Source organism: Onychostoma macrolepis, chromosome 16 (genome assembly GCF_012432095.1).
Source record: "Onychostoma macrolepis isolate SWU-2019 chromosome 16, ASM1243209v1, whole genome shotgun sequence".
NCBI lineage: Eukaryota > Metazoa > Chordata > Actinopteri > Cypriniformes > Cyprinidae > Onychostoma > Onychostoma macrolepis.
Genome location: NC_081170.1, coordinates 17,336,199 through 17,349,315, shown reverse-complemented (window position 1 = coordinate 17,349,315; position 13,117 = coordinate 17,336,199). Strand labels below are relative to the sequence as shown.

Below are 13,117 nucleotides of genomic sequence, written 5' to 3'. Positions count from 1 at the left end.
TGCTCAGACCAAAGATATGTTAGTTTAAAAAAAACACTGCTACTGGCCATTGTTTGCAAAATCTTTTTATATCTGTTTTTGGCTAAATGAAAATTTCAGTATATACAAAATGAACAACTTGACAAGCACCCTAATGTCACCAATACTCACACATCCTAGAATCAGGCATTAACAATATATGTTTAGATGATCATTTAACCGATATAACCAATCTGCAAGAATGTTGGCTGGATTTAGTTTTTTTGTAAATATGAAACCTCAAGAGAATCATGACAACTGAAAGCTCAAAATGACGTCTGTAGTATGGCGTACATCAGAATCCCCAGCTGAAAGAAGCAGCTCGGAGTGGAGGTCTGAGCGCTGTTACACAGATGACCTTTACAGCAGCTCTGGTCCGCCGCTATGCTGGACTGGCCGATCTTGGTGGTCAAATCACCCATACAAAAACTTCTAGTCACACATCCTTTCATCGTCATCATCTGTCCATCACTAAAAACTGTTGAAAACAATGAAGAGGGAAAAATGTTACAAAACCTTTAAAACAACACCGACACAAAAGAATCTTACTTGGGGCAGTGAGACTTTGAAAAATGACACGGTTTCATTGCCTGCGGTGCTGTGCTCTCGACTCCTGTGACATGTTGATGTCAGAAATACCTTTAGGCTCATATGATATCTCATCTTTAACAAATAACATTTTTAAAACTAACCAAAGTTGTCTAATGCAATTGAATGTACACCATTCAAAAATGTGGGGCCGTTAAGATTACGGATCTTCTCTTATGCTCATCAAGGCAGCCTTTATTTGGTCAAAAATATAGTAAAAACTATAAAATTGTGAAATATTACATGTATTTAATTTTTTTAACGGGTTTCCTCAATTTTTTTGTTAAGTCAACTTATCACTTTTTACAGTGTAGAGATCTGTGACGATTTTTGTCTTATCTAACCTGTTGCCTTGATACAGTGATCTTCCTCATCAACGCAAGGTAAAGTTGATGCACAATCTTCTCCACTGCAGGTGTAGCAGTGCATTCCATTTGGGATCATCTTGGGTGATTCTATGAAATATGCATAGTTAAAGCTACAAAATATGCTGTACTCCAGTGGAAGTCATGTCTGATGTAAATACATTTTATTGTCACATGATATTATTCTTGGTCCTGTGTTAAACTTGCCTGGTTCGATCTGGGTATTGCACAGGTTAGTACTGCAGCACTGATTGTTGATGGCTATTTTTGTAATTCCAAAGTTTGCAGATGCAGTCACGCATTGATGAGTTTCAGAGCAGTTCTTCATTATCATGTCAGCCAATGCATTGTTTCCTACAGCAGAAATTTACATCAGCCTCATTTTTAAAATTGCGAATTCAGTTCAAATATTCAATCTGTCCAAAACTTACCTATATAAGATGTGGTCCTCATAGTCCCACACTGACCAACAGGACACTCCACTTTAGTTTCAGTGCATTTAATTGATGTCTCAGGTATGCACTGATAGCAGGTTAGGGAATTTACTGAAATTGACATCAAATTTAAATAAATAAAAAATAACCCCTAACCCTTTTGGAAAAGTCTTGTCAAAGCATATAAATTCTGAAAAATATGATATAATGCAAAGTAAATCTAGGACACTAAGGAAATACAGTATTAATGTTCAAGTCAGCTGCATTTTATACAACTAAGATTCAGTTCAGTAACCCTTATTTTAATCTAGTAAATTAAAACACAGTTACACAATGCACTATAGAAAACCATACAAATTTACATCGAACATATTTAACACTAACAAACGCGTAAAGAAAAATTCCAACAATTACCTTTGTAGAAAAGACTTGTACTGATGAGAACAAAGAGTAGAGGCCGTGCCATTTTGATTTGAGTTCAGACTGAGATGAGAAGGGAGGGACAGGAGACTACATCCCTCAGCCTCTGAAGAAACATGAAACATGCTGAAACTGATACTGTCCCTCAAAAAAAGTGTTGCCAACGTGTCACATACAGCTCCTAATTTTTTTCAGCTGAAGTTCCTAAACTTGGTTTATTGATGGATACTGTTATGATAATATACAATATGTGTGACAAATATAGAGAACAAATGTTTTATGGTGCATTTTATGTTTTTAATGTATATGGCAGTAGAGATAAGCAGGAAAGAAGTGGGAGGAAAAAAAGAGGGAATATGATCAGGATGTGAGAACAGCTTATGCTCGAGTAGTTTTGTTGTCTGAAGCTAATGTTAGTGTGTTGTAGTAACATGGCCTGGAGCTTATCACTATTACAGACTATAGAAATCAGGTTTTATAAATTACAAGGAATAAAATGCTGGTGTAAAGGTAGTGTAGTGTAAACAAAGTAACTGGTTATTGTATAACTGTTACATTTATTATTTTGCTATGAAACAAAAAGCAGGAAGTAAATCAGGTTTTAATTATCACAAACACAATATTGTCTAATTAAGGGTGGCTTTTTTTGTCTCAAAAATACTGTAAATCCTTTATGAATATTTTAAATGAACTGCAGCTGTGTTCTCAGCCTTCTGGATTTCAAGGTCCCCCTTTATCCAAAGACAATTATTGATGGCCCTCCAATGATATGTACCTCTATTACTTTTGTTGTAGTAGTAATAATAATTAATTTAAACAAACAAACTCATGCTAGTTTAATGTTGTACATCTTTATTTTATTTTTTAACATTTTAATTCAAATAATAAGACTTTTAAAAACCAAAACTATTAAAAAAACATAAGAAATATTTATATTCTTTTCATTACAGGCCTTCATTGAAACCTTTCTTTATCAAATAATGCCACAATCATAGCAGTTTACAGTAATAGGACTATAATTAGGGCAACAAAGATCAACGTTGGTAGGTCAACCAAATACATAAGCTTCTTCAGTCTGATATTTTTGACAGTTTGTTAGGACACAGTTTTTTTCCTTACCTTTTTAATGTCACATTTTCTTACGGAAATGGTCACTTTTATAGTTTCTGATGCCAGAATGTCAGAGTTTTTTAAGATATGTCCCATTTTTATAAAATCTATTTAAACCCAGAATGTACATGAAACATGAAATATAGGTTGACTGACAGTCCTAGTCAACCACTGTAAACCAAGCCAATAGCAGCTCCCGTATGAAAATTAACCATGGTTTTACCACAAATAAAACCAAAAAAACATGGTTACTATAATTAAACTATGGCAACCACAAATTAATCATGGTTTTGCTACACTAACCATAGTTTAACCATGGTATTTGTGGTAAAACTGTGGTTATACAAATGGTAATCAATACACTGAAAAACCATGGTTCATTTTCGTAAGGGCTGTGTTAATGGTCGATGCTATGAAACCATTTACTTGAGTATAGTTAAATACCATAGATATCTACATAAAGATACTCAAATGGGAAGCAAGGTCATTTTGAACCGTTTGGAGAGCAAGAAAAGCATCTTTATAAGCATTCCACATCTACTACAGTCCCCTCCACCACCACTAGAGGTCTCCATCTCCTCGACGCTTCTACAGTGTTTGAGTTTCCATTTGCTCAAATAGATATAACACGAAGTATAGTTTCATAAATGTACAATGATTTTTTTTAAATAAAAATCTAAATAAATAAATAAATAACCCTTAGATTTACGATGTTAAGAACCGTGGAAACACTTCTCACGGTCTGTGAAAAGGGCCATTGAAATTTTAATTTTTATTATTATTATTATTATTATTATTGTTTTATTTTGATGTGGATCACCTGAGGGTCATTCAACCAACTTCCAAAAACATGTACATTGGCTCCACACTTAAACCAAATGTACAAAAAATATAGGCCTAGATGTCATTGCATTAGAATTAAATGATAAAACTATAGAAATAGACCTAATCTTTATACCAGAACACAAATTAGAGAGAAGTGTTATTTTAAGAGCAAACCTCTGGAAAAAAACTGAAAGATAGCATATATCAGAAGACAAATAGAGAGAGAAGTGGTACTAGCATCAGGAAATACACTCTCAAGCTCTGAGCGCCGTTACACAGGTTTCCGTCACAACATTTCACGTTAGCACCAAAGCCATAGGACTGTACAGGTAATCCCAGTGCCAGTGTTCCGTTCCCACAGAGCAACTTGCTTGAACATCCTTTCATGGTCACCTTCTTTCCATTGACTTCAGCTGAGAGACAAAAAAAAAGAAGAGCTGGTGTGACGTTTAAAGCCCTAAATAAAAACTGATAATTACTGACATTCTGTCTATATATAGATTGAAATAAAAATAAGGGTTATTATTATTATTATTAATAATAATAATAATGAAAGGTTCACCTGTTGTAATAAAGCACTGAGTCTCATCACCCTCACAAGCCATCGTACGTGTGCAGTCTGTAGTGGCATTGCAGGTGAAACATTTCTTCCCATTAAAAGGCTTTAGTGGCAAATCTGTGCAGGTTATATGTAGGCATGACATTAAAATAAAATTCCAAATATATATATAAAATATCAAGACCTCAAACTGAAATCTTATAATCAAAGTACCTGGTGCATTTACATTGTTGCATAAATCTATATTACAGCACTGGGAGTTGAGGGTCACTTTGCTTTGTCCAGAATTCATGCTCCCAGTAACACAAGAAACAGGATCTGCGCAAGTCTTTGTAGTGCTGCTATCCACTTTTTTACCGTCTAAAGACCAAAATGAAAACCCCTTCAATAACAAAACCCTTATACAATTTACACATTTTTCATGCTCATCTGATTTCTTACCTACGTATACGGTTGTGGTTATGGAGCCACAATGGGATGGACAGGTTATCACATTTGGTGTGCATGCTCCAGCAGAATCTGGTATACATCCATTACACCTCAGTGTCAGTGCTGAAAAATAAGGTCATTAAATGCATTGATCAGTACTTTGGTGTTGTACGTGATATGTTAGCAAAGGAAGCACCAATCTTAAACAGGAAACCAGTTTGCATCTTATGTCTGATTAATGTTATCTTATAATAACATTTAGAAACAAATAGTATAAATATTTAAAATAAAAACTCTCTATATATAGCTAAAACCAAAAACTAAAACTTTTTTTTTTAACTTTAAACCTAAAACTGAAATTAAATATTAAAATATAATTTATCTCAGCTAGTTGCCAAGGCCACATTTCACATGATCAATTAATTTGTCTTGATGTAATGAAACTAAAAGTGATATAAAAGTTAATGAAAACTATAATATACTATAATATAATATACTATAATATACTATAATATAATATAATATAATATACTATAATATAATATAATATAATATAATATAATATAATATAATATAATATAATATAATATAATATAATATAATATAATATAATATAATATAATATAATATAATATAATATAATATAATATAATATAATATAATATAATATATAATATAATATAATATAATATAATATAATATAATATAATATAATATAATATAATATAATATAATATAATATAATATAATATAATATAATATAATATAATATAATATAATATAATATAATTGGCCATTTATAATAAGCCATTGAAAATAAAATAGTCAAAAAGACACAACAACATTACTAAAACTATAACAAAAATTCAAATGAAAACAGAAAATATAAAAATAAAAACTAATTCAAAATATACTAAGATACTAAAATAAGCCTGCACTGTACCTTTGGAGAAAAAAGCAGTGGTGAGAAGCAGAGTAATGTGCAGCGCCATAGCTGGACTAACTGAAGGATAGCAGCTCCTCAGCAGGAGTTCTTATATATGCATTTCCACAGGTCTGTTTTGCATTGAAGAATTAAGGACTGCCTGATTTCATCCAGAAACTACATTTGTTAAGCAGAATCCTCAAAAGGCAATATCCTCTGTCTGAACTTGAGCTCAAGGAGGAAAAGTAAAACGTTTTGGAAAAGCTATTGGTTCAATTTGTTAATGTAGTATCATGAACTAACAACTAACAATAAACATTTATTAATCCTGGTAAATATTAATGTGCAAATATAATAGTGCTTCATAATTAATGTTTGTTTGTAACATAGTAACACATATTAAAATTTTTACTTGAAATATTAAAAATGTTCTAGTATTCATAAATATTGCATACATACAGTACTTACAAACCTACATACATATATTCTTTCACTGTATGGACAAAAAATTATACATTCTTCAAATATTTAACTGTGTGTTTCACAGAAGATATATATATATATATATTAATAGTGTCAATATAACACTAATTTTGCTAAGAAAACACCACTGTGCTTGTATCAGGAAATAAGTTTTTATTTTATTTTTTCAATGTATTTCATAAATACATGAAATGTGCCACAATATATCACAAATGGCTAGTAGTCCTATCCTATAGGCTGCCTATACATTTTCATAATAATGCAAATGTCGTATTTACATTACATGTGTAGTTTTTACCTACTTTTGCATTTTTCTGTGACCCTGACCTTTTTGAAAACAAATTTGTCTTGGAATGATACTTGAGTGACTACTGCTGAGACTTTCAATGTATATGACTACTTAAAGCTCTCTCTCGTCACAATGTTTTATTTTATCTTAACTTAAAAAAGAAGAAGATGGCAATTGAATCTTGAAAATTAAAGTTTTAATCATGAATGTGTCAAAAAAGTTATAATTATTAAAATATATTTATAATTAATAAAAATATATGATTATTTTGTAGGAGTTAGCTTGGTAGCTGTATAGAGATATAGATAGATAGATAGATAGATAGATAGATAGATAGATAGATAGATAGATAGATAGATAGATAGATAGATAGATAGATAGATAGATAGATAGATAGATAGATAGATAGATAGATAGATAGATGGATGGATGGATGGATGGATGGATGGATGGATGGATGGGTGGGTGGGTGGGTAGGTAGATAGATAGATAGATAGATAGATAGATAGATAGATAGATAGATAGATAGATAGATAGATAGATAGATAGATAGATAGATAGATAGATAGATAGATAGGTAGATAGATAGTATTTTATTTTTAATTTTATATTAGTTAGTGATTAAAAATTAAGTGAAAAATAATACAGATAAAGTTAATTAATTACTTTATTTTTTCGTTGTTACATTTATTTATTTACGTATTTATGTATTATTATTAATATATTATTTACTAATTATTCATTCATTCATTCAGGTTTGGCCATCCATGGTAAAAGTTAAGGTAATCAAATCACTGGCCAAAAGAGGCTACTTACAAAATTATTAAAAAATGGCAAATATAATATAATTATTATACTGACATTGTAACATTAAGTAGCCTACAGGCGTTTTTACACAAACTTCCGATGAAACCAACTGAAGCAGATACAGCATAAGGCTATGCACGATATAATCTTGGTGCTCATTGAACAAATACAATACAGCTAATACAATAATACAATTATATAGTTAGAAAATTATATTATATTTATTTAACACAGCTATATTTTTATACAATGCGATTTTATGAACCAAATGATCGGAACCAAAAAGCGAATTTGCGTTTGCTCGTCGGCCTCTTTTCGGGTTCGTACCGTGTCGTTCACACAACAGTCTGGTAACTTACCTGTTAAATAGATACACTCTGACATTTATTTAAATACTACTACATTACAAAAAGAAGATAAATGAGCTATTTTGCTACGTAGTTACAGCATGTAAGTCGACATTACTATTTAAACTGAAAAGGTTTATTCATTCATTAGTAATTTGGCTGTCGACAAGCCAATACAGTCAGATATTAGTTATGAATATGTTTTGATATGTAACGTTAATGTTACGGCTTTAATAAACACTATAAAACGTTAGAACGTTAAGAAACCGCCCTAAAAGTGTTGCAAGAATAGCCATAAGAGTATCTGGTATCCAGCATCGGTCATGTCGGAGTCGGGTCACAGTCAGCCCGGGATGTACGGACAGGGAAGGAGGAGGCGGCGACGGCGGGACCGAGACCCAGGACCACCGGCTCAAAACCTCTCCGGACCCAGTCGAGATCGAGACTATGTTCCCCGTGAGCGCAGGGTGAGATTCTGTCTAAACATGAGCTGCCTACCTAAACATCATTTTTTGAATGATGATCTAAAAACATATAATGCTTTAGTGCAGAAACTTTCTATGTTTTAGATGCCAAATATAATCCTTCGTGCGAGGGACCACAGTCCTTAAATTTAAAAGCTACTGTATATATTTTTATTTATAAAAACTTAACTGTAACAACGAATTTATTTAATCTGTTTTTATTTTAATCAGTTTTGAATTATTTATTTTAATCAATGTTTGTATTATTTATTTATTTAAATCTTATTTTAATTGTTTATACATTTATTTTAGTTTTTTTCATACATTTTCCACAGACCCCCTAGCACTGCACCCCTGTGGGAGTCCCTGGACCCCAGTTTGAAAACCCCTGCTTTATTGACTGAATTGTTGAGTTGTATGATTATATTATTGTCATGTATTCTCAGGATGGCAGCGAGGAACCCACAGGACCTCTTCTACAGAAGACTCCCATTATTCTTGCTAAGCCTCCTGGAGAGCGAGTATGTGTATAATTTATGTTTATCCTACACAAGTAAACAATTCAAGCGAATGTTTTATTCTTGCTTTGGATTGTGTTGTGTATATAGTATTGATACATAATGTTGTCTCTATTTGGTTTTAGTCCAAACCAAGTGTTCCAGCAAGTGGAGCCCCATCTTTGGAAAAGCCGATCATGCTCATTAAAACCAGAGATGAAGGGGGGAAACCTGGGAACCCTCCTGACGTGGCTCCTTCAGTCTCAGGTGCTGGAACTGCCAAACTGGAGAGGGAAGGCCAGCGGCCGACCCAACCGGTGTATCAGATCCAGAACAGAGGCATGGGCTCAGCTGCGTCCGGTGGAGCTGTGGATCGTCAGTTATTTTCTTACGTTTTGCTCCTTAATTTATCTTTTAATTACACACATAAGCTTTAAAGGAATAGTTCATCCAAAAATGAAAATTTGCTAAAGAATTTACTCACCCTCTGGCCATCCAAGATGTAGAAGGAGAAGATCAGAACAGATTTGTAGAAATTTAGCGTTACATCACTTGCTCACCAACGGATCCTCTGCAGTGAATGGGTGCCGTCAGAATGAGAGTTCAGACAGCTAAAAAAAACATCACAGTAATCCACAAGAAATTGTCACAACTCTAGTCCATGTCTTGTGAAGCGAAAAGCTGTATGTGTTTAATAAACAAATCCATTATTAAGACATTTTAACTTAAAACCATAATCCAAAACAGTAAACAAATATGTCAGTGGATTGGGATATAAGTCAACAGGGGATTTTCATTCAAATTTAAAACACCTTAATGATAGATTTGTTTCTTACAAACATGCAGCTTTTCACTTTACGTGAAGTCATTAATTAATGGATTGGAGTAAATTGTTGTGATGTTTTTGAACTCTCATTCTGTCAGCACTCATTCACTGCAGAGGATCAGTTGATGAGCAAATGAAATGGTAATAAAGAAATTAAATGGCCTAAGGGTGAGTATATTTTCAGCAAATTTTCATTTTTGTGTGAATAGTTAATTTGAACTGCTATTATGGGTATTTTATGTCCTGATTTTTTTTTTTTCTGTGGTTAACCAATCTTCATACTTTACCATGTGATTTTTCAGCTGTGATTGGCCAGACTAAGCTCCTCCCCCCTGAGAAGATGAAGCACAGCATTAAGCTGGTGGATGACCAAATGAATTGGTGCGACAGTGCTATGGAGGTGAGGGCATATTTTTTCTGTTAATAGTGTTATGTTTTGTATCTGTTGCTCTATATTGGTGCATAACAGTCAGGTGAATGTATGCTGAATGTGTGTTTATTATATATCAGTATCTGCGAGACCAGACAGATATGTTAGTAGTTGGAGTTATTGGGCTACAAGGCACAGGCAAGTCCACAATCATGTCTCTCCTGTCTGCAAACAGCCCTGAGGAGGACCAGAGGTTAGTCCATTTGTTTCCCTCAATTTATTTGCCTTTCCACCTCATTGTTATTGCATTTCACCCAATGATTCTCTGTTAAACAGGGCGTATGTGTTCAGAGCTCAGACGCAGGAGATCAAGGAGAGAGCCGGGAACCAGAGCAGTGGAATCGATTTCTACATCACTCAGGAGAGGGTCATCTTTCTGGACACGCAGGTCAGACTGTAGGGTCACATAGAACAGTGCTGTTTTCTGTTTTCATGTAGTTTCCTGATAAACTAATAGTCATTTTCATCTCCAGCCAATTTTAAGCCCCTCTATTTTGGATCATCTCATTAACAACGACCGCAAGCTTCCGCCAGAATACAATCTCCCACATACGTATGTGGAAATGCAGGTGAGTTTAAGGCAATGATGCAAAACGCTCTGTGCCATGTACTATTTTACAAATAATGCTGTATGTTAATTAGTGCTGTCGAACGATTAATCACATCCAAAATAAAAGTTTTTGTTTACATAATATATGTGTGTGTACTGTGTATATTTATTATGTTCATATAAATACACACACATATGCATGCATATATTTAAGAAAAATGTTATGTTAATTATATATTATAAATTATAAGAATGTAAATATATACATGTAAATACATGAAAATATTTTCAAAATACATACTGTACGTGTGTGTATTTATAGTAAATATACACAGTACACACACATATATTATACAAAAACTTTTATTTTGTATATTACGTATTACTACATGCCATGTGTTTATATTAATAATTGTCACATAGACATTTACAAATAGTATTCTATAGTTTATTTGTCATGTACTATTTTAGAATATTCTAATAATTCTACTTGACAAAAAATATTCAGTAGATTAAATTTTTTCCCAACTGTTTGGTTTAGTCTCTGCAGATCACTGCCTTCCTCTTTACCGTATGCCATGTTGTGATTGTGATTCAGGACTGGTTCACCGATATCAACTTATATAGGTAATGACCTAAGTTTCAATAATAATGGCATGGAAATAAATCACCATAAAATTTGAACATTTTAATTAGCCTACTTTTTACTTTTTTCATTGTATGTCTGTATATATATATATTTTGTCGTAGTTAAATTTATAAGATGTAGATAGATTATAGATAGTCATGGTCTTAGCAAAAACTAACAGCCGAGTCTGTAAGCAGGTTTCTGCAGACTGCTGAGATGCTGAAACCCTCGACTCCATCGGCCAGTCATGACAGCACCGGCTCCTCAGGGGCAGATGATGGCTCTGAGTATTATCCTCACATAGGTCAGAAAACTATTAATGATCATTATTCCTGAATCATTTACTGAGCTATAATTGGATTGTACCTTCACATTCATGATGTATGAAACTGCTGGCAAACACTCACAGATTTAGTTTTGTATGAGGCTTTAATGCATGTCTTTTCTTTCTATTTTCATAGTTTTCTTGCAGAACAAAGCAAGGCGGGAGGAGTTCTGTCCACGAAATCTGAAGAAGATGCATATGGCAGTTGACAAGCTTATGGCCCATTCCCACCTAAAATATAAAGGTCAGTCCACTTGACATGAAAGTAAACATGTTCATAAACACCACATGATTTGGTGTTTAACTCACTGACGTTTTTTTCCTATTGTAGGCACCTTATCCATGCTGGATTGTAACATATTCCCAGGACTGAATCGAGATTACTTGGAGACAGAAGTCAATCTTTTCCTCTTACCTATGATGGAGAATGATGGGGAAGATGCTTTGACAAGAGCAGGTCAGAAAATAGGCCTAGTTGTTAAACTACATTTTTGAACTGTAGTATTATTTCAATGAACTAGTTTAAAAAGTGAGTCATAACCAAATGTTCGAAAAGTTCATTCAGTACTGCTGTTGATTATGTTTATAAATTGTATGTTTCATTTTTGTTTTATTATTTTATAGCTCATATTATCAGAGAGCTCATGCAGATAGCTCTTTAAAATGACAAAAAATATTATAGACTTTTCCACGATTCTCTATTGTTCTTGATGGATCTGCTTAATTTGCATTGCATCTGTGTCTTTTGTGCACCAGGTTCAGGTCCCCCTCTTTTCTCTCTGCTGCCTGGTTACAGAGGTCATCCCAGCTTTTCTTCACTGGTTTCTAAATTCCGCAGTCAGATCTTGGCTATGTCCCGCTGTCAGCTCTCACACACAATCCTCACTGAGAAAAACTGGTAAGGCACACCCTGATGCTTCTGTTCTTCCTTTTGGAACTGAATTCTTTATTAATTTTTACATCGGGATTGAAAGAAATATTTCAATTATTACAAAGTATTACACAACATTATTTCTATTTATATATGTACATTTTAAGACAATGGATGACTGTATTTGTTTTTACAGGTTTCATTATGCGGCTAGAATTTGGGATGGTGTTAAGAAATCATCTGCGCTCTCTGAATATAGCCGACTACTGTCATAGTCATGATGGTCTCACAGTACCTGTGAGTTCATTGTTAAAGAGGACTGGGCTCCTGCTCAGGTGATTTCAGACAGGAGGCAGTTCCCAAAGAGATGACTGGGCCACAGAAATGCAGTAGTGCTGAGTGACGTTTAACCATCTTCTTCTGTGAGGTCTGGATCACAGCAGCGGAGTGCTTTGCAGTTTGGGAGTTGTGCCTGAGTTGGCTGTTGTATGAAAATTAGCAGGCGCCTGCCAGAGTCCATCCAGTGATGTGTTAAACTCATTGTTATTACAAAAGATAATATGCAAAGATTCAGTGATGTAAACATTTCCTTTATACAGTAAAAATGTCGAGAAGCCTTTGATTTTCATATTTTATTGTGTAAATAAAACGGTATGACCGCACACGTTGCTTGTCAGATATGTGTTTGAACAAAAACTTGTAACTTAGATGCAGTTACAGCATGATTTTTATATATCAGTGTTTAATGGAATTAAAAATAATAAAAACATGTCACATCTTTATTCGCTTGGTGGTTTAATTTAATCTTATCAGACATTGATCAATATTCCATTATTTAATTTTGGTCCATACTATTTTTGGAAAATTGCCAAATCATAATCAATTATTGTTTATTATCAGATATTATTACTGAGATATAATAACATA

General features: G+C 33.4%; 3 protein-coding genes across 4 annotated transcripts; 1 reads left to right on the top strand and 2 right to left on the bottom strand.

The window, feature by feature from the left end:
- Positions 1-232: 232 nt before the first annotated feature.
- On the bottom strand, positions 233-1,871 carry negaly6 (neuromast-expressed gpi-anchored lymphocyte antigen 6). Its single transcript, XM_058746960.1, has 5 exons — positions 1,820-1,871; positions 1,403-1,516; positions 1,179-1,325; positions 951-1,061; positions 233-496 (listed from the first exon to the last, which is right to left on the bottom strand). Exons 1-5 carry the CDS (start codon positions 1,869-1,871, stop codon positions 285-287), a joined length of 636 nt encoding a protein of 211 aa, XP_058602943.1. The 3' UTR covers positions 233-284.
- Positions 1,872-3,964: 2,093 nt separating this feature from the next.
- LOC131521678 (urokinase plasminogen activator surface receptor) lies at positions 3,965-4,825 on the bottom strand. The gene is made up of 4 exons (XM_058746626.1): positions 4,765-4,825; positions 4,533-4,679; positions 4,323-4,436; positions 3,965-4,173 (listed from the first exon to the last, which is right to left on the bottom strand). Exons 1-4 carry the CDS (start codon positions 4,823-4,825, stop codon positions 3,965-3,967), a joined length of 531 nt encoding a protein of 176 aa, XP_058602609.1.
- A 2,738-nt stretch (positions 4,826-7,563) lies between these two features.
- Positions 7,564-12,972, top strand: smg9 (SMG9 nonsense mediated mRNA decay factor). 2 transcript variants are annotated; one of them, XM_058746727.1, is made up of 14 exons: positions 7,564-7,702; positions 7,915-8,066; positions 8,510-8,584; positions 8,707-8,935; positions 9,689-9,786; positions 9,897-10,009; positions 10,093-10,204; positions 10,290-10,385; positions 10,908-10,993; positions 11,192-11,298; positions 11,456-11,563; positions 11,651-11,776; positions 12,076-12,217; positions 12,387-12,972. In XM_058746727.1, exons 2-14 carry the CDS (start codon positions 7,923-7,925, stop codon positions 12,463-12,465), a joined length of 1,515 nt encoding a protein of 504 aa, XP_058602710.1. In that variant the 5' UTR covers positions 7,564-7,702; positions 7,915-7,922; the 3' UTR covers positions 12,466-12,972. The 2 variants fall into 2 exon arrangements, with proteins under 2 accessions (XP_058602710.1, XP_058602711.1); XM_058746728.1 differs by having other exon boundaries at positions 7,584-7,602.
- Positions 12,973-13,117: the final 145 nt, after the last annotated feature.